This window comes from Macrotis lagotis, chromosome 6, assembly GCF_037893015.1.
Source record: "Macrotis lagotis isolate mMagLag1 chromosome 6, bilby.v1.9.chrom.fasta, whole genome shotgun sequence".
Lineage (NCBI taxonomy): Eukaryota > Metazoa > Chordata > Mammalia > Peramelemorphia > Peramelidae > Macrotis > Macrotis lagotis.
In genome coordinates this window covers 79,316,858-79,343,563 of record NC_133663.1, presented here as the reverse complement: position 1 = coordinate 79,343,563, position 26,706 = coordinate 79,316,858, and the positions used below count along the sequence as shown (strand labels likewise).

At 34.3% G+C, this 26,706-nt stretch overlaps 1 protein-coding gene across 12 annotated transcripts in view; it reads left to right on the top strand.

The window, feature by feature from the left end:
* MAP2 (microtubule associated protein 2) overlaps positions 1–10,932 on the top strand; it is a 344,929-nt gene extending 333,997 nt beyond the window's left edge. For 8 of the 12 annotated variants that reach the window (XM_074191477.1, XM_074191482.1, XM_074191479.1 and 5 more), the window contains 4 exons: positions 3,744–3,836; positions 5,798–5,879; positions 6,473–6,585; positions 6,936–10,932. In XM_074191477.1, coding sequence (XP_074047578.1) covers positions 3,744–3,836; positions 5,798–5,879; positions 6,473–6,585; positions 6,936–7,151 — 504 coding nt within the window. In that variant the 3' untranslated portion in view covers positions 7,152–10,932. The remainder of the gene's footprint in view (positions 1–3,743; positions 3,837–5,797; positions 5,880–6,472; positions 6,586–6,935) is intronic. The other 4 variants (XM_074191481.1, XM_074191480.1, XM_074191483.1 and 1 more) reach the window with 3 other exon arrangements.
* Positions 10,933–26,706: the final 15,774 nt, after the last annotated feature.

The window sequence follows — 26,706 nt, the reverse complement described above, 5'->3', positions numbered from 1 at the left end:
TATGTACTGTGCTACTCACGTTTTCACATGTAGCATCTAAAGTGATAACATATTGTCAAGAAAATGAAGTGAGCCCGTAGTCTCAGGAAATAAATAGAATCCTTCATTTTTTTCAAAAGAGAAAACATAAAGGGTGGCTAGGTGGTACAGTGGATAAAGCACCCAGCCCTGGAGTCAGGAGTACCTGAGTTCAAATCTGGCCTCAGACACTTAATAATTACCTAGCTGTGTGGCCTTGGGCAAGCCACTTAACCCCATTGTCTTGCAAAAAAAAAAAAAAAAAAAAAAAAAGAGAGAGAGAAAACATATACACCATGACACTATAACCTTAACAAAATATACATTAACAAAATTATTGTCATTTCTAAGACATCTAAAGAGTTCATATTCAGTGCTAAGTTACAAGAGAGGAAAAGGAATTAGACCTGTAAATTGGAGGAAAAAAGAGGATAATTGAAGAGACTTCCATAGGATATCTGGGCAAATCCTTTACTATTTAATAATTTTCTATTAATGACTTCAGAATCTCTTAGCACCTTCTCTCATTCAATAACTGGTTCTTTGGACCAAATTATCAACAATCAAAATTTAAAATATTAATATTTAGTGAGTAAATAGGAACATTATCCTCATAAAGAACAAAATATTCTTTCACTGAATCAATCACTTCTTCTTTTTACTGATTGTGTTTCCTTAGCTAACAAGTCAAATACAAGCAAAGAGCTTTGAAGGATCTTTTAAGCCGCATTTTGTCTAAAAGGTACTGGAAGAATTCAGATGACATCTATTTCATATACAGACTAATGAGGCCCCTGAAGATACCATCTGAATGGCATACTTTTAGGAAAACAAATAGTATAGAAAACAGTTTTTCACTGAAAGTTGAAATATATATTTGTTCATTCGAATCTGTGCAACTATCTAGAGTTAATACTATGCCTTTCCAAGGAAGTCAGGTTTATTATTAAATTCAGACTCTGCTTGTGATCACTTTAAAAATAAAAAGGGCTTTCATTATATGCCCTACAGCCAAGTCTAGTCATCTTGCCTTCTGAATTTCCATTTTAAAATTAGGCCCTTTCTTGGAGTCACTGAAAAGAGGTGTTGGTGATGTTTCCCTGCAGGGGACAGACCATCTGGGCAATGTTAGTCTTTCAGTTCAATTTTATCTTGCATTTTCATCTCTTGTTTTCTCCCTCTGTTGTGATATCAGCCTAAAAGCCTAATGGAATATGTTTCTGTTTGAGTTTTTGTGCTTGTTTCTCTAGAAGGTGGAAAACAATTCCTCCTAAATATTGCCAATGCATGTGATGTTTCAATTATTCCTCAATGTTGGGGGGAAAAAGTAGAAATAGCAAGTGAGATCAAGAGCCCCCCTTAAAATCCCTTTTTTTCCTATTACAACCCACATTTTCCAAGAAATAGCCAGGGCTAAAGAATAAATAATAGAAAGAGTCAGAGTTGGCAGCTTCAAGTAGATTAGGATTAGTTGGCTTTTGGCTTCATGGAGAGTTCCTACAAAATGATTTATTGAGAGCTCCCTAGATTTAACTAAATTATGTGCTATTTTTACATCTTTCAATCATGCTCAATAATGCAACACAGATCACAAAGAACTTATTATTTTCACATCAATAGCCTGGCTTCTAAGCAACAAGGACTACTGAAATTTTTAAATTGATCATACTTCCCCATGTTGAAGGCAGAGAGTGAAGTTTGTTGAGGATGGAAAGTAAAAAGTTAAGCTAGGTCAATTTATAACAGTGAGCCAGCTTTCCGACTTCCTGACAGATTTAAAGAATAAAGTGAATTCCAAATCTAGTATCTGTACAGTAAAGCTAGGAGATTATGGGGAGTGATTCACATTCTGGGCAGCTGAGAAAAGGGGTGATGCTCCAACAAGAGATGAAGAGGGGATTTGGAGATCATATCAAAGACAATTATAACTTAAGACTGAAGGATATTCGCTCTGCTTTCTCCTCTCTCTTTCTTATTACCCTATCCATTTCTTGCTAACTATTGGACAAGTAACCTAATATCCAACAAAAGAATGGAAAAGGTTTCAAGGTTTACGTTAAAGGACATTACAAGAAAGCTAATTTGTTGGAGTCAATTATTGACTATGAAATTAAATATTTAATAAAAATCAGTGGGGGGAAGAAGGTTGTTTTGAGAGACAGGATTTTGTTTTATTCCATTATTTATATCAATGAATGCCTGTATTTTTCTAAGTAAATAATTTTTTTTATCAGTTGACAACAGTGTGTACAAAATGAGAATATTTGTGGTTGTTTATCTTGGATTGTTTTTACTCTTTTTCCCCATCTTTGATCCTAATCTTTCAAAGCTGGTTTGACCATATTAGCCATCTCTATAGAGGAAACCACTGATAAGATGGAATGCTTTCATGTTGCCTACCAGTATTCTTTCCCCTTTGGTAATAATGATAGTAGTCATAGTGGTAGTAGTGGGGGCAGCTAAATGACTCAATGGATAGAGTGTTGACCAGGAATCAGGAAAAGCTGAATTCAAATCTGGTCTCAAACACTTACTGTGTGACCCTGGCCAGACTTCTATTTGCTTTAATCCACTGGAGAAGGAGATGCCAAGCCATTTTACTATGTTGCCAAGAAAGCACCATTAGACAGAATCAGCCTACCATGGACGGCAACTGAAGAGTTAAACACATCTGAACAATAGTAGTAGTAGTAATAATAATGATGATTATAGCTTATATTTTTATAATATTCTATAAATTATATTTGATTCTTTATCTCATTAGTCTTCCAAACAACTATCTAAAGAAGATAATATAAATATTATAATTCCTATCTTACTGATGATTAGAAGAGTGAAACTCATTGAAAGCAGATACAGCAGTAATGATTCATATCCAGGCTCATGCTTTGAAATCTAGTGCTCTTTTACCATGTTCACACTGTCTAGCATACTTTTTTTTAATAAGGTAATCAGCCATTTTTCATTGAAAAAGAACTCTTGAATATCAGATAATGAATATCAGAGGGAATCCTAAGGTGAAGCAAACAGGGGCTTCTTGAACAGCAAGCTAAATAGCAGAAAAGTCAAGTCTTCAGAGTGCTCTATTAAGTAAAAAAATAAGAAAGAGGAAATATGTCAGAGTCACTGAAGTTTTAGACTTTAACTGGATTGTTGAGACCTCTATAGTGAGGGCCTGAATCCCTGGCTTAGTACTAAACCTTTTCTAAAATGTTGAAGAACCTCCCTACTATGCTGAATCCAAGGAATAGTCTTGTCTTGACCTGCTACTGTTCAACCTTAATTTTGTCTTCCAATTTAAAATTAAGAAAGAACATTGGGGTGGCTAGGTGGCGTAGCGGATAAAGCACGGGCCTTGGAGTCAGGAGTACCTGGGTTCAAATCTGGTCTCAGACACTTAATAATTACCTAGCTGTGTGGACTTGGGCAAACCACTTAACCCCATTTGCCTTGCAAAAACCTTAAAAAAAATGGAATCACTAAAGGAAAATAATAACGTTTAAAAAAAAGAAACAACATTGCTGTATTTTTAGGGTCTAGCTGTTGATACAAAATATTAGGATTCCTCAAGTTTTAGCCAAGTTAATATTTAGACAGATATGTTCTCAACCATCTTAAAACTTGCTCAACACTCATGGAAAAGTAGGATCAATCGGGCTTCCTACTCTCCTTACTCCCCCCAGAATGAAAGACATTTGCAGTAAGTTCCCTCCGATTCCTTTTAGGTTAGAATTTTAAACAAGAAGATGGATTTTAGCGAGGTTCAGTCCAGATGTGGTTCCAAGGATAACATCAAACATTCTGCAGGGGGTGGAAATGTAAGTAGAAGCTGCTCCTAGGAGGGTGTCCTTGACTGTGAGTGAGCCATCTGAAGAGCCAGCCCTCTGTCGCCTTTCCTGCCTTGCTCCTTCCCAAGCACTTTTCCCCTTTCTCACTATTGTTTAATGTGTCAGCCTGGTCTGGTGGCATGTCAACCCTGTCTGTTGAGTAAATGGGTTTCCTGTCCTATCTTACAAGTCTTCCAGTAAATTAAACTTACAAATCTTCCAGTAAATTAAACTGCATAAGGTATACCACCAAGCTAGGAGGACAGCAAATCCATTTACTTTACCATTTGATTCACTGGACTTTGTCCAGTGCTCTCTTCCTTCCTCTTACAGCAAAAATACGATACCAGCTAACTGAGCCACATGTTCCAACTATTCCATTGAAATTATGGAAGTCCAACTTGCACTAGAGATAGAAACTAATAATCACAGAAATATTCAAAGAAGTTAATCACCTCTATTATTCACTTGGAATATTACAGAAGTAATCAAATAAATTCTGCATATAATTTTTTAAAAAGAATTTAAATCTCTATGTAAATTGTCTCTTAGAAGTTTGCCCTTCCCTCCCTCATTAAAATAAAATGATATGGTGAATGGGAAAGTATAACTCCAAAGATATTAAATGTCAGGAGGCTAGGTGGCATAGTGTATAAAGCACCGGCCCTGAAGTCAGGAGTACCTGGGTTCAAATCCAGTCTCTCAGACACTTAATAATTACCTAGCTGTGTGGCCTTGGGCAAGCCACTTAACCCCGTTTGCCTTGCAAAAAAAAAAAAAAAAAACCTAAGATATTAAATGTCTCCAGTTCACAACTCAAAGAACAAGGAAGGGTCTTTCTTGGGGTGAGAAGAAACACCAATCCCATCTATTCCATATATTTCAGCATACAGATTTCCTCCTGGTTGATTTCCCTCAAACAAATGGCAGGTGATAAAAGCCAGATGTCCAAGTTTTTCCTAGCTATGGGTCATTCACCAGTCAAATGAGAATAAAGGAAGGGGAGGGAAGCAATCAAGTAACATCCCCACCCTAGCAGCTGGTTCCTGGAACTATCACATTTTAAAGAATAATTACTGTGAGATCAATACATTGCTCACTGTTGAGTTTAATGAAAGGGGTTGGATGGGTTAACTGCTGGGTGCCAGATACTGCTACTCATGGCTCCTTTTCCCTTTACTCCTTTGGACAATGATAAGGACACAAAGCTTGGTCCTGGGATTATGTAGTTAAATACTGCATACTGTTATAGCAGAGTTGAAGCAAGACAAGATGAACACAACCAACTGGTTCCATTGCAAGCATAGCAGATGAAATTGCAAAAGAAGCAAGATTTGAATTGGGAGTCTAAATGACCTGAAAAATAAATTGAAAAACTTCCAATCTCCAAAGATTAGGTGGGCAGAAATACTCAAAAGAAAAAGGCAAAAGAAAAAGAACTGAAGCATTACCATGTCACTATTACATGGTGCTTTCAAGTAGTTCCATTGATCCAGGTATGATCACTTATTAATATTTTAGAAAGAAGTCTATTCATTATATTCTACTTATATCTGAGATTTACTGGTCACAAATGACACTTTTTAATATTCCAATATTTTCCAGTATTAACCATTCATCTTCCTCTGCTTTCTCTGGGTTTTTGCTTATAAGAGGCTCTAACATGGTGATGCCTAATTCTCTAATTGAATGAAAACTTGTCTTAATCCAGTTGTTTCCAATCCTTGTGGTGTGTGCTGTTTCTACTAACAAAATCTTCTATTCCAGGACTTTTATACTTGGGTCCTTCCTTTCTATCCAAATGTATTTAGGAGTGTGTGTGTGTGTGTGTGTGTGTGTGTGTGTGTGTGTGTGTGTGTATGTGTGTGCTTTCCACTAATTTTTTATGGATTTGAACATCAGTTTATCCATATATTTAAATTATCTAAAATATACTAATATGATTTATGCAGATACAAATTGTTACCAAGAAGATTGACTTAAGCCACGTGACATCCAAATGCGGGTCCCTAAAGAACATCCGTCATAGGCCAGGTAACAAATAATAAAAGAGTTTAAGAATGGAAATAATTTTCTCAGAAGGGTCAGACTTGCTTCCTTTTGTCCTTCTGGAGCATTTAGTTCCTTAAGTTTCTAAAAATATTATGTTTGCGGAATTCATTCAATTAAGTTATAGGCAAATTAAATATATTAAGAACAACAGCACCTTAACTCTGATTATTCAGATTAGAAATATAGAGAAGGGGAAAAGACAATGGAGATTAAAAATTAAATTATATAACATAAGAATAATGTCAGCTTCCTTTGATGGTTATTTTTAATGGGATTTGACTATATCTTAAAGGACAGAGGGCTAATAGACTTCGGTGATTTTTTTTTAAGATTCCTGACCCAACTATGACCATAGAAACTGTAATAATCACAAATTTAGAAGACTTCTAGTCTAAATCCTTCTCTTTACAGATTAAAAAAAAGTCAGTGTCTATGAAGTAAAGTGACAATATTCTGTGGTTTGGTTTTGTCTGATTCTAATTTTTTTTTTAAAAAGTATGGCTACCTCTTCTCTTACAAGGGATATGCACAAAGCAAATTCGGTTTTTTATATAAAATCTTTCTGTCTCCTATAGGTGGTGGCCGTGTGAAAATTGAAAGTGTGAAGTTAGATTTCAAAGAAAAGGCACAAGCTAAAGTGGGATCACTCGACAATGCCCACCACATACCTGGAGGTGGTAATGTCAAGGTATGAAATCTCTTAAAAATCAAATCAGCCTCTGGGTGGCTAGATGGCAGTGGATAGAGCACTGTCCCTGGAGTCAGGAGTACCTGAGTTCAAATCCAAACGCAGACACTTAATAATTACCTAGCCGTGTGGCCTTGGGCAAGCCATTTAACCCCATTTGCCTTGCAAAAACCTAAAAAAAATAAAAAATCAAATCAGCCTCAATGAAAGAGCAGGTGTGGCAAGGAATGGGGATATCCCAGATAGAGGTCATCTGAAAATCAGATCCATACAATAGGGACCCCAGTTTGTAATGACTACTCCAATTTGTGATGACTAAATCAGTAATCAATGTTCTTCATCCTGAACAGATTGACAGCCAAAAACTAAACTTCAGAGAACACGCTAAGGCTCGCGTCGACCATGGTGCTGAGATTATCACACAGTCTCCGGGCAGATCCAGTGTGGCCTCTCCCAGGCGGCTCAGCAATGTCTCCTCATCTGGAAGCATCAACCTGCTCGAATCCCCCCAGCTTGCCACCTTGGCCGAAGATGTCACCGCAGCCCTTGCTAAACAGGGCTTATGAATCGGTCTTATTTAACACTGAATGAAGTAATGGTATTTAGTCATGAGCTCTTGGCAGGAGCGGGCTCAGAGCAGGTGTTATATTCAATCTTTACAAATTCTAAAATAAATCTTATCCCAAGATTTTGATAACCATTCTGATAAAAATAATCCCCCAAATTTAAGTATGTGAAGAAATTGACCTAATTTTCTTTTGCCGCAGGAAGACTCATTGGCTTTACATGAGTACAATTGCAGTATATTCCATTGGATGATTCTTGTTGCTCTGCTCTGTCTTGCATGGAGTACTATGATAAAAAAAATGCATTTTTACCTTTCATGTGCCTGAAGGCCATCCACTATTTTCTGAAGAGCCTTGTTATATCCAAGCTGCTCATTTCACTGGTCTGTTTATGGGCAACAAAGGTTGTCCTTTCGTAACTTATTACAGGTTAAATTAAATTTAAAGAGTCGGATTACAAGATCAGAAGAACATATAAGAAAAAAACAAGTTTTAAAAGTGTTATTTTGTATAAATGGGAAGAAAGATTCAATTAAGTTATTAACATTTGGGGCCTGGATAATTAAATCAGTGTATAGGTGATTCTGATAAATTATTTAACTAATTAAAAAAAGTAGTTGAAGAACACTTGAACTGTATTTTTGAGGAAGTGATATACAAGAGCAGCTATTAGACATGGAGCACTTCCATATGGACTTGTGTCTGATTAGGATGTCAGTTAATTGGCTAGATTTGTGTCCACACTACAAGTTTCACATCCTTTCCATCTGTTTGATACAGTATTATAGATATACATATATATACATATATATATTTCTCTGTGGCCATTTGTGATACTCCCTCATATACTTGAATATTATACTTCTTTATTATTCACAGTATCTGTGTCTCTTGCACCCTTTGGTGTTGAAATTTTAGGTATGTGAAAGTAGATGTTAGAGGGGGTTTTTTCCCTATCAAAAAAAAAAATTTAAAAAGAGAAAAACTTTTAGCATGAAGTTGCTTTCTGTAACAACTAAAAGCCGTGCCCCTGTTATAGTGCCAGATTCAAGTCTCTTCTGTAATGCTAGAATTTTTATTTTTTTCTGTTTTTCTTCACCAACATACAGTTTGTTGGGGAGGCCTGGATATATGAAAGGATCAAAAAATTGTTGGTTTGAGATTCTGAAATAATTTTATTTAAGAAGTAATTTGAGTTTTACTCCTATAATTATGAGATGATAGCCTCTTTTATTTATTTACCTTTTTTTTCACTTGCTAAAGTTGAATCCAAGAGAGTGAATTTGAGAAAATGTCATTCCCCTCAGGATGGCATATCCTTGTTAAATTAGCTAGGCTATCAGAGGTGGCCACCCATTGAAATAGAACATTTATCCACATAGCAAAAAAAAAAAAGCATTCAATTAGAAAAATAATTTTTTAAGTATGTATAGAAGCAAAGTGGAGATACAGGGTCTGATTTGATGGATTCACTGTTCAGGACTCTGCTATAATACTAAATCAACTAAAAAATACTACAGCTTAGTTTAGTTTCTCAGGGGAGAGGGCTGTTCTGATACTATCTATAGTTACCTTGTCTAGAAATCATGAAACAACTAATTCAAATCACAGATTATTCAACTCATTCACAAACATTTTCCATGGTCCATTTCTGAGCTGTCCCTAAATAGGGCCAGAGGATGATATCCTTTATGGAAGCTCTTTGCTATTTTAAATGTTTTTTTAGATTCCTCATCTTAGTGATAGAATTAAAACAGTGTCGAAGTAGGACAGGGAGATTCCTTGTTTCTTTTGAGTTAATTCCATTTCAAAATTTGAGGGTGATAGTAGAGAGAAGAGGATAAGTATAGGCTTCAGCAACATTTTAGTGTATATCATCTAACAAAAATACAAAGGGTGAAGAGACAGGGAGCTGAAGGGGTAGTGTAATGACCCACCTGAGATTGTCATTAATGTAAATTCCCCTAGAAACACAGAAAATCTTTCACTTCATTAATTTGCAACCAAAAGCTTTTATACACTTCCAATCCTGTCTAACCCTGTGTATCAGTCAGTTGTTTGATGCAAATTTTGTGAATTTAAAACCTGAGTGGAACAATGAGTTTCTAATTTCTGCCTTGTAAGTGCTGAGTAGAGTTTCTTAAACTAGCATTTACACAGAAATATTTCCTGGTGTAGAACATCAAAGTCCTTTATGTTGCACAAGCAAGAAGACTAGTAGTGTGGAACACATTGCTCAGACCCTGTACCACCAATGAGTACAAAAATTCTTGGCAGTATTTTTCTTGCCTTTTGATAGTGTTAGCTAGGAACTAAGGTACTGTGGAATCCAAAAGAAATTGAACACCAGCTGGTCAGGATAGTTTTTAACCTGTGATGCAAGCATTTTTTTTAGATCTGCTTTTAAATTACAAACACAAAAACAAAGAGGAAGAACAATTTATGATGGTCAAGTTTAGTTACCTGTATATAAAAGTCCAGAGTTAGGTTAGTAGAAGGCATTTAAGTCTTTATTTTTTTCTTGTCCAGTCCTGACAAGGTCTTTAGAATGAGTAAACTGCCTTGCCCAGAAGGAATCATGATTCTTTTTAAAATCAGCAAAAACGAAACAAATTTTGCTGACTAGAGGGAAACACACAGGTTAAGTTACAGGGCTCTTGAAGCCCCTTGAAAAAAGCCAAGCCTCGTCTTCCCTCTCAAGAACACTACTCAACATAAGCTTTGCAAACACAATACTAACAAGGAAGACAACATATCTGGTGGTCTAGACGTCAGAGCCCCATCCTAGACCCACTATATCCAGTTTTCCTCTGGCTTTGGCTACTGAGAACCAGTCTCACTGTAACTGCCTAAGTAATCCAGATTCATGAAGAGTTACCAGGCCGGTGTTCGCAAAAGAACCGACTCTCTCTGGAATCACCGACAACTACGAAACATTTCGATTACCATGATCCAGATTCATGAAGAGTTTCAAAGGCCGTGTTCACTTGAACCAACTCTCTCTGGATTCACCTGCTGTGTTAGCCGGGTGATGGACTCCAGTCCTGTTCACAAGCAAAAGATCTCTGTAGCACTAAGTGGCAAGGACCTGAAAGGACTGGACAGAAAAAATTGATGAAAGTTGGGAAAATACAAAGGCAGTCAAATACCTATAGTAGACTTTACATTTTTTCCTACTATTTACAACAGGAAATGGTATATTAGCCACCAAATAATATTACATAAGTATTATTGTAGTACTATTCCTCATAATTGATTCCAACACAACTGGAAATAAGCATTTTTTTTTCTAATTTCTAAGCCAGAAGAAAAAAAAAGGCAATTGTTTAGCTTTTAAGTGGCTTTGCTGCCTGAAAGTAAATTCATAAAATGTGGAGACAGATTCCATATATTCCTTCAAAAACAAGAATAGTTTAGCTTAAGTTCATGTGTTTAAAATTAAACAGTTAGAATTCTAGCCTAGGTGAGTAAGCTGGAGCAATTCCCTCTGCAACAAAGCTGCCTATTTTCAGATTCAGAAAAGGTTAATCATAACAATTCACTTCAACTTTAGCAAAGAGGAAAAAAAAAAACAAGCAAAAAACACACACCCCTGTGCCCGGGTTCCACATGTTCAAACACAACTTACAAATCTATGGGGTTTTTTTCCTGACAATTCTAGAGCCTGTTACCATAGAGAGGCATTTTCTTCAGTGGCTGGTGGTAGTTAGTTCATGTTTTTCAATCAGATTTGCAATTGTATTTGTTGCTGAATAGTGATTGTTTTGCAAAATAAAATTGCTTGTCATCTAAATACTTATCTCATGAGACTTTTTTCTATTGCTATTTGGATGGGAATGTGTGTGTGTGTGTGTGTGTGTGTGTGTGTGTGTGTGTGTCTGTATGTGTGTTTATACTTGTGTATTTTCATGTTTATGTTTATGTAAAGGACAAGAAGAGAAGGGCCAAGAAGTTTGTCTTTTGTTCCTCATTTCTGTCCTTCTCATTTCCCCTAGCCAGAGATGTAGCCCTCAAAACTCCCCTTTGTGATTGAACCACCTTAAAAAGTAATTGATATATGCTTAACTAAATAAGTAAAAATATAACCCAATGTAGATATTGTTAATTTGTGGTATTTTTAAGTCAAGGTGCTGACCACTGGCATACATTTCTATTTGAATTTGACACCCTTGCCCTGGAACATGCCCAAGCTCCTCCAGATCTCAGTAAATGAACAAACCCAATCAAGCCAACATCACCCTGGTCCTCTGATTCCTGCTAACATGGTATCCTAGTGACAGGACTATCATCATTAATCAAACTTTTGCCCTTTTTCCCCCACTCAATTACAATTTCTCCCACTATGCCTCATCTTTCCTTGGCAATGGCTTCACTAATAAGCTACACCCTCCTAATGAATGGACTAATGGGCAAGGATTGGCAGAAAGCTAGGTATTGAATATAATTATGCCCCCCCCAAAGCCCCAGCACATCTTGAACAATACTTTCATTAATTCTGTGATGAAAATTTCAGAAAACCATAGATTAAAGTTGGAAGAAAACTTAAAGCGTTGATACAAACTTTTTTTGTTTGATGTCCATAGGAAAATGAACACAGAATCCATTTTGACTTAACTGAGAATTGTGAATAATTTTGGGCAGGGCCATAGTTTTCAGAGCATCAAATCCCACCTTGTAGGTTGCAATGTACTACTACAGGATGGTTGTTCAGACCTGTCCAGCTCTTCATGACCTATTTGGGGTTTCTTTGACAAAGATATTGGAGTGCTTTGCTATTTCCTTCTCCTATTCATTTTATAGATGAGGAAACTGAGGCAAATGGGATTAAGTGATTTTTCCAGGATCACACAGCTAGGAAATTGTCTGAGGTCAGATATGAACCCAGTCCTTCCTGATTCCAAGCCTATCAAATATTATATCCATTGCACCATCATAGAGAAAAGGATGATATATAAATAGTGGGGAAAGTACTTGAGTTGGAGTCAGGAAAAAGCCTGAATTCAATCTGTGTGAAAAATGGACAAGGCAGTTGTTCTTCCCTGAGTCTCAGTTTCCTTAACTGAAAAATGAAGCTAATGCTTCCTCAGAGGATTATTGTGAAAATCAGACTCAATAGCAAATATAAAGTCCAATGAGATGTCATAATGTGGTTAAAATAACTAACTGGCACAATAGATAGAGTGATCATCCTAGAGTCAGAAAGATTTCAAATCTAGCCTCAGATATTTACCAGCTGGGTGACCCTGGGCAAGTCACTTAACCTATTTGTCTCAACTTCTCACCTGCAAAGTAATCTGGAGAAAGAAATGGCAAACCACCATGGTATCTTTGCCAAGAAAACACAAATGGAATCATGAAAGGTCAGACACAACTGAAATGACTGAAAAACAAGAAATGTAGAGTACCAGTCTTGGAGTGAGGAAGCCTAGACTTAAAAAAAAATGTGCCTCAGATTCTAGCTGATCATCCTTGAGCAAGTAACTTAATAATGTCATCTTAACCTAAGCTTCTTCATCTATAAGATAGTTATTAAAAATAGTACCTTTTTACAAAATGTTTGTGACATCTAGTGAATGAACAAATGCAGAAAGATAGCAAACTAAATCTCTAAATTTGTAAAAGCACTATGTTGACTTGCTGAATACACAAATAACCAGAGGAAAAAGGCAGGTAGGTGACACCATGGATGGAGTACATTGGCTGGAGTTGTAGCCACTGGCTACTTGGGTTCAATTACTGCCACAGATGAATCATAATTCAGACCAGGGAATTCAGGTGTGGAAAGAAAAAAGATTTATTAAAAGAAGTTATGCAACACATAAAAGGGGATAGGTAAAGAGAGAGAGAGAGACGGAGATAAAAGAAAAGTCAAGCAGAGTTGACTGGGCCAGGGAATCAGAGACAACTGACCTGGAGCAGAGGTCCAACCCAGATTTTTATGGTCTTGCCCCTTATCCATAGGGCAAAAGGTGAATTCCATTCCCGCTAGGTAGATAGTTGAAGCCTGAGGAGATCAGGATACAAATTTTACATTAAACAATGAAATGGTAGTTGATTTACATCTCAATAATAGGGAATCTCCACCCATTTAATAAGATTTAGCAGCCTTTAAGATTACCAATTTTGTTTCTGCTGGTTCACAATTCTCTACATCTAGTCAATTTACATCTCAAATACAGGAAACCTCCACCTATTTTACTAGATTTAACTGACCAATTCTGTTTCTGCTACATTCATAATTCTCTATATCTGTTCCCTGCATCAGTCAGGAAGACTCATTTTTGAAAGAGTCAGACATGACAGAATAATAACCAGAGAAAAGGAAGTGAAATTATTCTTATTACTATTGATAGCATTCAGAGAGGTGGATTTAATACAACTCAGTGGGGTTTTTTCCCAGTGTCCTACACAATTGGAGATTTTTTTTTGTTGAATTGTTTTTCAGTTGTGACTGAAATGACTCCATTTGGAATTTTCTTGGCAAAGACACTGGAGTGGTTTGCCATTTCCTTCTCCAGCTCATTTCACAGGTGAAGAACTGAAACAAGCAGGGTTAAGTGAATTGCTCTGGGTCACATAGATAATAAGTATCTGTGAGTGGATTTGAACTCATGAAAATGAGTCTTTCTGAATCCAAGTCTTACACACTATCCATTGTATTAGCTAGCTTCTCCTGGAAGGCAACAAACATGAAAAACATGAAAGAGAAATTTCTGCATTTTTATAAATAATGGTTCCCATGTTAGATTTGTAATTAAGGCAGTAAAAGAAAAATTAAACTTAAGTAAACTGGTTTCTGTGATTCTCTAACAGTCTAATTGCCAGCTGGGCTACAAAAATATTTTAGTTTTATCTATTCAACCCTTTAGAATATTTATTTATTAGTTAGGTAGACATGTTAGGAGGTGGAGAGGATATAGATGAAAGATTCTGTACAACAATGTATTTATAGTCATTGTCAATGGGAGGTGATTTGAAACTGGAGGGAGAGATGACAGATTTTGCTAATTGAAAAAAAATACATATAAATATATATGTGTGTGTGCTTTAGAAAATCATGTATTTACATTACTATGTGAAATGTTACAAGCTATGTACTCATCACCATCTGCATATATAGCAATAAATAAATCCTTTTTCCTAATTATAAATAAGTATTAATAACAATTCAGTGTTTTTAAGTGCCTACTGTATACAGAGCACTACAGAACTTGGGGTCTTTGGTGTGGGGTTATTCTTTTCAAGGACAAAAGACAATGGGAGCTTCAAGAAAGCTTTCATCCATTTACTTTTTCTTATCTGGTTGAACTTTTTTCCCCATAGACAACAGTGAAGTTTATGAGCACCTTTCTGGTTCTAATTGACATAATGATTGCACCAAACTCCTACAGTCTCCTAAATTATATCAATAACCATCAAAAACAGTTCCTAGAAAGTAGAACTTGCCAATTATAGAAATATCCCTTGAGAAATGAAAGAATTGCTGATGTCATACTTTCCTGTCTTTGTTACTGACATCTACTAACTCCCAGATCATTCTTCCAAATTTTTCAAGATTGTAGTACCTTTATCATAGTATTCATCCCCACCCAATCCCCTGTGATCATTCTTGGGTAGGTCAATGTTCATGCTAGCAACCTCACTACCAAATCTTTCTATTTCTTAATTCCAGTGACCTCCTTTTCCATCCTACTTCAATCCTGCACCAAACAGGGCAAACCTTAGATCTCACAGAATTTCATTTTGAAATTCTCCTCTAACCACAGTCTACCATCTTTCCACACCCTTCTACTTCTTCCCATCTCTCTATCTCCTTAAACTTATTTTATCACCTTACAATGACCTTAATTTAACCTGATCCTTATAATCTATCCCCTTCTGCAGTTTCACTTCTCCATCCTCAAGTTAAAAACACTTTCAATTCGATTGGAAGTAACCACTACTCTAAAGTTATAATGATTGGTGACTCCTTTTAATCTCCCTCAATATGCTTTCAAATGTCTCTAATGCTAAAAATGCCTTCCCTTAACTGCTGTAACTAATCCCTGTAATAGATTTTCTTATTTTTTTATTATTAATCTCTTGAAAAATTGACCTTCAACTAATGCCTTTGCTTTCTTACACTCTATTCTTTCCTCAGGTTCTGTCAGTCTGGTTTCCATTCTTTCTACTCTATTGAAATGAGACTCTCAAACATTGTCACTGATCTGTCAAATTAGTTTTTTGTGGTTGTTTTTTATCCTTATTCTTTTTAACTTCTTTTTAGTATTTGACATCCACTCCTTTTAGAAATTCTTTTAGTACTTCATAGACATTATCATCTCATTCTCTTTTTCACTGGTTCTTTTCTCAAGTGTTTCTCTCTCTCCCCTTAATAAGCTTATTTTCATGGTTTCTTCTACCATCTTTATGCATATTACCATCAAATCCATATCTCTAATTCTGACTTCCTCTGAGCATCAGACTTATATATCTAACTTTCCATAAGATATCTCTAATTGGATAGACCACCATCATCTCAAACTCAAAATTTCAAAATCTAGCAAAAATATGATTGATAAGCATTGATAAAAATAGGAGTCAGCATTTATATAACATTTTAAGATTTACAAAAATATGTGATAGCAAATTTTATTCTTTCAATAACCCTGTGAGGTAGGAACAGATGAGGAAATTGAGGCTGAGAAAGGTTGAATGATTTGCCTAAGATCACACATCTAGGAAATATCTGTGACAGTATTTGAATTCAAGTCTTCCTGATTCTAAGTCTAGTATTCTATCAACTATGTCACCTCTATGCCTCAAAAGTGCTGATCCTTGTTTAGATTAGGTTATTTCTGTCTTTGGCACCACCATTCACTGAGGTTCTCATGTTTATAAACTTGAGGTAGAGAGAGAAGCACCATTAAATAGTAAAATGATCACTAGACCTACATCATAAATGACAGGTTTGAATCCTGTTTCTGAAACTTACTAGCTGTGTGACCTTGGATGAGTCACTTAATCTCTTAGAAGTCAAATGGGGATGAAAGTACTAGCAATGTTCTTTCACAAGATTTGGCATAAACATAATGTAATCCTTAAAGTGCTAGACATCTTTATTATTAACTTTGATTCATCTTCCTCATCTTTCATATATAGTTACAAAGATAATTCAATTTAAAAAATCTTATTTATTCAATTTTTACTTTATGGAATAAAACAAGCATTCCATAATGTAGTATAATAAAAAAAGATTGAATGTGATGCAACTCTATTATGTATAATTTGCTGTTCCTTTTAAAAGTATAATATAGTTATCATATATATCTTCCCTTTTCCTCCCTTCCCAATTAGATACATATATATATATATGTGCATATAAAATATCACATCATATCAATTTTACCTCGATATCTTAGCTCCATTTCCCTCTCATTCCCTTAGTCCCACTCCCCTTGTAAATGCCTTCTTTAATGATCTATCTGAATTAGTTTGGTAACTTCTTAACAGGTCTTCCCCCTTCCATTCTCCACCCCAACTTCCATTTGCTTGGGGTGGGAAGTGTTTTATTTCTGACTAGAGAGTAGGATCAGCAGTATCATCAGTTGCCTTCAGTGATAACAAAAAACATCAAGGTTCTCAAGGTCAACTATCACATTAATGATAATTTTTACCTTGAAAAGATTAGAAGTCAAGACCAAAGTGCAGGAAGAGTTGGTGTGTAAATTTTTGTCCACAGATGATTGTCCACTCAATACAGGCCCTGAGTCTGAGATACAATAGCATATGGATCAATTCTCTGTGATTTGTGCTAATTTTAGCCTGACACCAAGAAAACAGAGGTTCTTCACCCACTAGTTCCATGCCATCCATATGGAAAAGCACATTGGTCACAATAAAGGGGAAATTTTGAATGCTGAGGCTAAGTTCACTTACCTTGTCAATATACTTTTCAGGGATGTCCATGTAGTTGATGAGGTTCATGAACCCATTGCCGGAGCTATGTTTGGGAGGTTGAAAAAGCAAAGAACTATGGGACTGCTTACCAAACTGAAGATCCATAGAGCCATTGTGCTGACCTCATTGTTGTATGTTGTATGACAGCTAGATGGTCTGACGGAAAACTGAGCCACTTCTACTTGAATTGTCTTAGGAATATTATGAAGATCACCTGGCAAGATAAGATACTAGACACTGAGATTCTCTACTCTGCCCTTAAACAAACATCCTTCATACAGTTGTCAAAATAAATTTATACATAGATCACTGTGTTATTATTCCATTCAAAATTTTTCAGCAGTTCCCTCTTACTTTCTAAGTTGCATTCTACCCTCTATAATAAAGCTACAGCTTACTTTATGTCATATTCCTCCTCTCTGGGTAAACTAATGTTCAGTACAACTGGACTACTCTCTGTTCCTAACATTTTCAGACTTGGAGATATTTACCTAGATTTTACCTACATCTCTGACTCTTGAATCTAGCTTTTAAACTAAAGAGATTGGATTGTCAATTTAATTGGTTTAAGAAACTCCTTCACTGGGGTGGCTAGGTGGCGCAGTGGATAAAGCACCGGCCCTGAAGTCAGGAGTACCTGGGTTCAAATCCGGTCTCAGACACTTAATAATTACCTAGCTGTGTGGCCTTGGGCAAGCCACTTAACCCCATCTGCCCTGCGAAAACCTAGAAAAAGAAAAGAAAAGAAAAAGAAACTCCTTCACCAATGCAGAGCAGCATCTTCTCTTCACCTTAGATTCTTAGAGGATTAGTTGTGATAGGAACCATGAATAGGAGAAGACTTGGGAGATGATCTTTTGAACTCAACCTAAGGAAGAAATTTTTATCGGAAAATAAAGTCATATTTAGGTAGTTAATCTAGAACTCTGAGAAGATAAATGACATCCCTAGGATTATACAACCAATATATGACAAAGGATTTGAACCCTAGTCTTCTGACTTTGAAATCAGTTTTCTATCCATATCATGATTCCTATTCTCTCTGGAGAAGAAATTGAGGCTTGTGATTTTGCAAGCCCTCCCTCACTTAAATCCAATTCATTTGCATTTCATGGCATCATCTCCTCGATATAATGGTCCTCTTTGAGAACAAAGGACAAACAATAATCTGTCAGTCCTATTTTTAAAGTCTAATTCAAATGCTACTTTCTTCATGGAGTTTTCTCTGATACCCTAAAAAAATTGATCTCTTTTCTAAAATCATCACCATCATCACATGCACTTTGACACGCCCACATTTGCATGTGCATTTCCTCACAAATAGTATAAAAGAGATGTGAATTACAATAAATCATGGAATCCTTTAGCTTAATAGACAACCATTCACTTCCTGAGAAATAACAGAAGCAAATTACCTATAATGTAAGGTTTCTAGAAGAGTATATACAATTACAAAGCAGACAATGCATAATTCCTTAACCAGATTTAAGCCCCATTTTATCAGTGTCAGAGTCCCTATTTTAGCAGACTTTTTCTGCACACTGCTAAAGAAACAGTCCTTCCACTCAAAAATCTAGTCAATTAAAAATAAATGCCCACATTCATTAGGAGAGCTATCATCAATATATCAGAAAGAGAAATAGCTTCCAAAGTGAAATATGTGCTAACTATATTTTTAAAAGATGGAAAAAAGCATAAATGAACATTACTATAATCATATTGTGATAAATAGGGCAAAGACCTTTTCATATTCCAAGATTTTATTCAAATAAGGCAGTCACTGTTTTTAAACAAGTCCCATTTACAATAAAGTCATCATCTTCTATATGCTTGTGGTGCTTTCACTGGTATAACAGCTAATGCGAATGATGGTACTTGGTTATTTCTGGTGTCTTGCCATGACAAAAGTTGAAACCATGGCAACCACAGATCACGTGGTAAGTATTTTTCTGAACATCTAAGTTACAATACCCCTCCCCCACTTAAAAAATCCTTATAATTACAGTTCCCCCCAAAAGAGAAATTACATTCTTAGACAGTTGAACCCTATTTCTGGACTTTAATGTGATGTTTATATCCCTGTCTATGAGTGGGGAAAGGAGGTGTGTTTTTTTTTAAATGGGAGTCAGAGGTGACAAATTAAATAACAGTCCCTTAAAGGATCACTGGATGGAAATAATGAATTACTCCTTTTCTGTGTTTGAAAACTCAAAATAAAGCCCATTTCCAATTCATGTGAATCAGTAAGTAAATCTATGAGTTCATGGGTAGAGGAAATTCCTGGTGTGAAAAATTCCATTCACCAACACAGATGTAGATCAGATATCATCTCTAATTATTAGATTAATGATTAAGAAATTTTTCCAGTGTTACAGAACCAGTAACTGTAAAAAACAGAATTTGAATCCAGACCAGTAGTGTTGAACTCACTAAATCATACTCGTAGATCTCTGTGGTCTGCATATTAACTTAGTCATATCTGTTTTATTGTATTCTTATTTAAATTAAAATGGATTAAATATTTTCCAATTATATTTTAATCTGATTCAGGCCACACTAAGGAGTGTTGTTGGCTTGTGGGCACTGTCTTTCATACCTCTTTAGTAGACTATATCTAGTTACAAGCAAACAGGAATAAAAGATCCAAGTGAATATTTAGGCACTGACTGGCATTTTCAGAGGTCTACATTACAAGCACACAAAAGTAAATGGCAGAAGTCTTTGGTTCTTACTTATTAGGTCTCTAGGATATGACCAAGGAAAAGGCAAAAGTTATTTCTTCTCTCTAATAGCTTACAGGTTATAAGAGTTATGTAATAACCAACATTTTGATAACATTTACCATTTACAAAGAAATTCTCAGACTTCATCTCATTTGAACCTTGAAATAACATTGTTGGTTAGAGCTATGAGTTGGTCCAGCCATTATGAAGAGCAATTTGGAATTGTGAAAAGAAAATAACTTAAATTTCTGTATCCATAGACTTGAATATTTCATTCACAGATACATACCATAATGAAGTCAATTATCCCCATTTTACAAAAGAAAAAAATAAGCACAACATAGGTTAAGTGACTTGCCTATACTCATATAGTTGGTAAGTGTATGAATTAGAATTTTAACTCAGATCTTTCTGATTCCAGATCTAAAACATTATGAACTATGCCACCTAGTAGTCTAACAAAAACTTTCATTTTAAAAATAAATTTATGAAGTGGTATCATGTTGGTAGTGGATAGAGTTCTAGACTTGAAGAATCTCAGAATTGGTTTCAAATCCTTTTATATACATTTGCCAGTTTTGTGACCATAGAAAGGTCATTTAACTTCTAGAAGTTTCAAGTACCTCCCAGGTAACTAATCTATGTACTAAGTTATGGATCAGTTTTATCCTGGATCAATGGAAAGAGTTCCCATATGGAAGGAGTTCTCAACCTCTTTTTGTCATGAGTTTCTTTTGGATCTATGAACCTCTTCTCAAAATAATATTCTGAAATGCATAAAATAAAACAGACTCTATTTTGCAAAGGAAATCAATTATATTAAAATACAGTTATCAAAAAATTCAATGTTTATGGAATTTAAGTTACAAATCTCTATAATATGGGAAATTCTTTATCATGAAAATATCACTGATGCCTATAAATTTGTTTTCAATAATTATCTGATTATTTGTTCTGCCCTCATCACTCAACCTTTTTTTAACCCTTCTTTTGAAATTTCATTTATTTTTTTCCAACATTCATTCATGAATTACATATTTTGATACCATTCTGCCTTCCCTCTCCCCTTCCCATGGCAGCAAGCAATTTGATAAAAGTTGTACATGTACAATCACATCTAACAGAAATCCATATTATCATTCAACTTCCTTAAGAATTATGAGTACTTTAAAATTTTAATTTTTACTTTTATCTTTTTAAAACATCAGCATTTCACCACATGTTCCCCTAACCACCTCCTCCAAGACACTTATCCCTTATAGCACAGAATATAGAAGAGGAAACAACAGTTCAGCGAAGCAAACTGACATATCAAACAAATATCATATATATATATATATATATATATATATATATATATATATATATATAAATTCTTTACCCATACTTCCTCATCTCTATACAGAAAAAAGGAAGGTGAATTCTTACAAATCTTTTTGGCAGTCAGGATTGGTCAATACAGCTAGGTCCTGATTAGTGTGACCAATGAATCCCATGAGGTGTTAACATGATTTTGAGTTTAAACTTCTCAAAGTTAAAAATATGCAAAGTAGGGTAATTGGGTCTAGGCCAATGGATATGCAGAGTAAATTGGAATAATGGGATTACTTCACTGGATTCATTAATCAAAATAATCAGGACCTAATATTATAATTTTCCGGCATTTGGTTTCCTTTTTGATTTTGCATTATTGTTACAGTGTATTTACATTGCTTTAATCATTGTACATTTTTTCTCATTCTGCATAATCTATGTTGTATAAGTTCAAATGTCCTTCCATGCTTCTTGGTATTCTTTGTAATCATTGTTTCTTAAGAGCAGAGTAATATTTCATTACATTTATGTACCAAAATTTTTTAGGCATTTCCTAATCTATGAGTTTCTAGGCTCCTCTCTCAGATCTTTAGAATCAGGACTGGCCATTGCATTGATTAGAATTAGAATCTATTTCAGTATAGTTTTCTTTTACATATTGTGGCCTTGAGGAAAGTTGCTTTCTTGCTTCTGTTTACTTTATCTTCTACCAATTTATACAAAACTCCCCAACTTTCTATGAATCCTTCATGAGCATTTCTTATGACAGAGCAATATTCAATTATATTCATATATTATTATTTAGTTATTCTCCAATTTATTGATGTACTTTTTTCTATTTTTCTCATGACAAAAGTGTTGTTACAAACATTTTTTTCACATATATATATATATATATATATATATATATATATATATATGTTTTTCGTCTCTTGTTAACCACTTTGAGGTGTATATCCAGAAATGGTATCACTGGTTCAAAGGGTATGTAAAATTTAGAAATTTTTCTAGTATAATTCCTAATGGTTTCAAGACTGATTGAATGAATTTGCAGTTTCACCCACAAAGCATTCATGTAAACTTCTTCCCATAATCCCTCAAATATTTACCATTTTTGCTAAAGTAAAAGGTATAAGTTGCTTTAGAGATTTAGAGCATTATTTCATATTATCACAGAAAAATTATATTTTTTTCAAACTCCTTTTTATATCTTTTGACCTAACAATATTTTGGGATGGAAAGAAATTCATGATTTCATTAATACAGGAAATCTCTGATGAATAAATTCCCTCTACCAATACAAATCAACACCTTATTGGTAATTTACAATCTTAACTAAGAGGGTCAAAAGATAGGAATCTGGTTTTCAAACCACTGCCCCACTCTTCCCTAATCAATTCCCTATATCATCAATATGAGACCTTTTTCAAGAGACACTAAATTAACTTTATAAAGCCAATTGTTGGCATAAAATTGTTCTTCAAAATATTTGAGAAGGGGCAGCTAGGTGGCATAGTGGATAAAGCACAGGCCCTGGAGTCAGGAGTACCTGGGTTCAAATCCGGTCTCAGACACTTAATAATTACCTAGCTGTGTGGCCTTGGGCAAGCCACTTAACCCTGTTTGCCTTGCAAAAAATTGAGAAGAGAAAAATTCTTCAAAGTCAACAGTGAAAAAGAGAGGGAAAAGTAAGATACGTCATATCAAACACAATCTGGAAAAAAAAGAGCAAGGAGAAATCATTCAATAATAGAATTGCCTGAAAATTATGACCAAATGAAAACATCACATGCACAAAAATATTCATAGCAGCCCTGTTTGTGGTGGCAAAGAATCAGAAATCAAGTAAATGTCCTTCAATTGAGGAATGGCTTAGCAAACTGTGGTATATGTATGTCATGGAACATTACTGTTCTTAGAAGCCAGGAGGGATGGGAATTCAGGGAAGCCTGGAGGGATTTGCATGAACCGATGCTGAGTGAGATGAGAAGAACCAGAAAGACACTGTACACCCTAACAGCAACATGGGGGTGATGATCAACCTTGATAGATTTGCTCATTCCATCAGTGCAACAATCAGGGACAATGAAGAATACCATCTGTATCCAGAGAAAGAACTGTGGAGTTTGAACAAAGACCAAAGACTATTACCTTTAATTTAGAAAAAAGACTGATATCTTATTGTCTGTTATTGCTATCTCTTATGCTTTATATTTCTTCCTTAAGGATATGATTTCCCTCTCATCACATTCAATTTGGATCAATGTATACCATGGAAACAATGTAAAGCCTGGAAAATTGCCATCTGTGGGTATGTGGGGAGGGAAGTAAGATTAGGGGGAAAATTGTAAAACTCAAAAATAAATAAAATATTTTTTAAAAAATTATGACCAAAATAGAACTTTAATATCATATTTTAAGAAATGTCTTTTGAAATTGCCCAGATACATTAAAACAAGAGAAAAAAAGTAAAAATAGAAATATCCCAGAAAATTCACTGGCAAAAATCAGGAATTTCAGACAAAAGAAAAAATACTACAAGTAACCATAAAGAAAGATTTCAGATATCTAAGAGGCACAATCAAGATCACATAAAATGGATCAACTATTACAGTAAAGAAAGTGAGAGCATGATATGATGTTCCCAAAAGATAAAAACAGAAGTCTATATCCAAAAATAACATATCCAGCAAAACTGAGCATAAAATTGCAAGAGAGAGTAGACCTCCAATAAATTGAAGAATGTTTCAAATATTCCTGATTTTTTAAGAAAATAGCTGAAAAGTAATATTAAATTACAAATATGAAAGTCAAGAGAAAAATAAAAAGATAAACATATTGAACAATCAGAAGAAACATTTAAATGATGAATTGTTTGTAGTCTAAAGGAGAGGGCAAGTAAAAAAGGGTAATATTTTTTAAAATTCTTTTGTCACAATGGGTAATAGAGTAATTCAATTTCAAAAAGACCTATAAATCATCTTGTTAACTTTTAAAGATGCTATTTTTAAAAAAAAGAAAGTAGAAGAAGGGGATCTAAAGGAAAATAGAAGTGTTGATAAGATAGATAATCATATTGTATAGTAAAACTATATGCAAACACAGAATGAGTAGAGGGAATAGGCATCACATCATCTTTATTTTCATCTAAATTTAGACCAAAAGATAGCAGAACACAATTTAATGTAGATATGGATCTATCCTCTCTCTTTCTGTGTCTCTGTCTCTCTCTCTGTCTTTCTGTCTGTCTCTCTCTTTAGAAAGAATTACTACACATATATCTATATATGCTCTACCCTTCCAGATAGATAGAAAGAAAGGAAGGAAGGAAGGAAGGAAGGAAGGAAGGAAGGAAGGAAGGAAGGAAGGAAGGAAGGAAGGAAGGAAGGAAGGAAAGAAAGAAAGAAAGAAAACAGAAGTACAAGGGGGAAGGCATATACAGGGAGAAATTAGTCATAAAAAAAGGAAACAATAAATATGGAATTGTCCTGTTATTTTTCAGTCATGTCCCAGTCTGTGTGACCCCCGTTTCAGGTTTTCTTGGCAAAGTTAATGATTTTTCGTTTCCTTTTTTGGCTCATTTTACAAATGAGGAAACTGAAGTAAAAAGGATTGAACAATTTTCACATAGCTAATAAATGTCTGAGAGGAGATAATAAATAATAGTTTAAATGGAAATAAGAAAGATAATAACTTAAAATAAACAGAAAGAAATGAAATAGCAACAAAAACATAAGATACTAAAATGAAGAGAAATAATCAATTATAGTAATAGTGAATGTAGATGGAATGTACTCACCCATAAAATGAAAGTAGTTAGCAAAATTAGATTAGAAAGCAAAATCTAACAATCTGTTATTCAGAAGAAACAAACTTGAAACATCAATACTCAGAAAAAATTAAAATAAAGGAGTGAAACAAAATCTATTATGCTTCAGTTGAATATAAAAAACCAACAAGGATAGCAATTATGACTTCAGATAAGGCAACAAAAAATAGACCTAATTTAAAGAGATAGAGGAGTAATATAGTAAGTATAATAAAAATTATAGTAATACAGTAAAAAAATTTAACATTCAACAAGTATAAAATCAATGCCATAGCTTCAAAATACTTAAAGGAAAAACATTAAATAAATTACAAGAAGAAATAGACATAATATTAACCCTATAAGTTCCACACAATCATAAGAAATAAGCAAGGAAAAAGCAAAAGAACTGAAAAATTTCAGAATAATTAAATATGTTTTATTTCTAGCAATTTTTAAATAGAAGTAAAAAGAAGTACACATAATTTTGAGTTATGAATGGTATTAGTTTACAAAAATTGATCATCTCTTAGGGCATTAAAAACCTTTCAAATAAATGACAAAAATTGGAAAATTTATACATATACATATGTTCATATGAATGTATGTGCATATCATACATATATAAAACTATTTATCACAATTAAATAAAAATTGTATTAAAAGATCACTGGAAAAGTTAATAAAAAACAGTCCATGAGAACTGTTATTCCAGGGAGCACCTAGGTGGTTCAGTGGATAGAGCACTGGCACTGGAATCAGGAGGACTGAATTAAAATCCAGCCTTAGACATTTAATAATTGCTTAGTTGTGTGACCTTGGATAACTCACTTAACCCTATTGCCTTGCAAAAACAAAAACAAACAAAAAAAAGAATTACTCCAAAGAACAAATAATAGAAATGATGCTTTTTATAAAAGTAATTAAAACAATAAAATAATATTCCAAAATTTTGGTGATACATACAAAGCAGTCATTAGGGTAAAAGATATAACTCAAAATATATTTTCTAGCACAGGAGAGAAAGAATTGATCAATTGATTGAGAATATAAATACAAATGCTAGAAAACAAACATCTTAAAATTTTAATACCGAAAGATAATCTTGAAAATAAAGAAAAACTCAGCAATGGTCAAAACAAAAGACTCTTTGGGAATTAATAAATAAAACTAGAAGCTGTTTTGAAATTTTTGATTAAAAAGAAGTGGAAAGGTGTATTACCAATGTCAAAAATGAAAAGCAAAATTTATACTTAATGAAGAGGAAATAAAAATATTATTGGAAACAGATTGATCAACTATATGACAATAAGCTCAATAAGTTAAATGAAATAGATATTTACAAAAATATAAACTCTAAATTAACAGAATGAGAAATAGAGAATTTAAGCAGTCCACTTTGCAAGGAAAAAATTAAACAAATCATAAACGAACTTGTTAAGAAAATAAAATCACCTGGATCAGGCTAATTCATAAATGAATTCTATCAAATATTGAAGGAACAATTTATTCCAATATTTCATAAAATTTATTCCAATATTTCAAAAAAAAGGAAAAAGTACTCATTTAACCAGATATATTTATAACAACTCTTTTTGTTGTGGCTAAGAATTCAATATCAAAGGGCTTCACATCAATTGGGAAAGGGCTAAACAAACTGTGGTATGTGATTGTGATGGAATATTATTATTCTATAAGAATGTTTGTCCTTTATCCTCGAAGAAGATCACGACATCAGGGAGGTGATACTATGACAAGCAATTGAATTGGA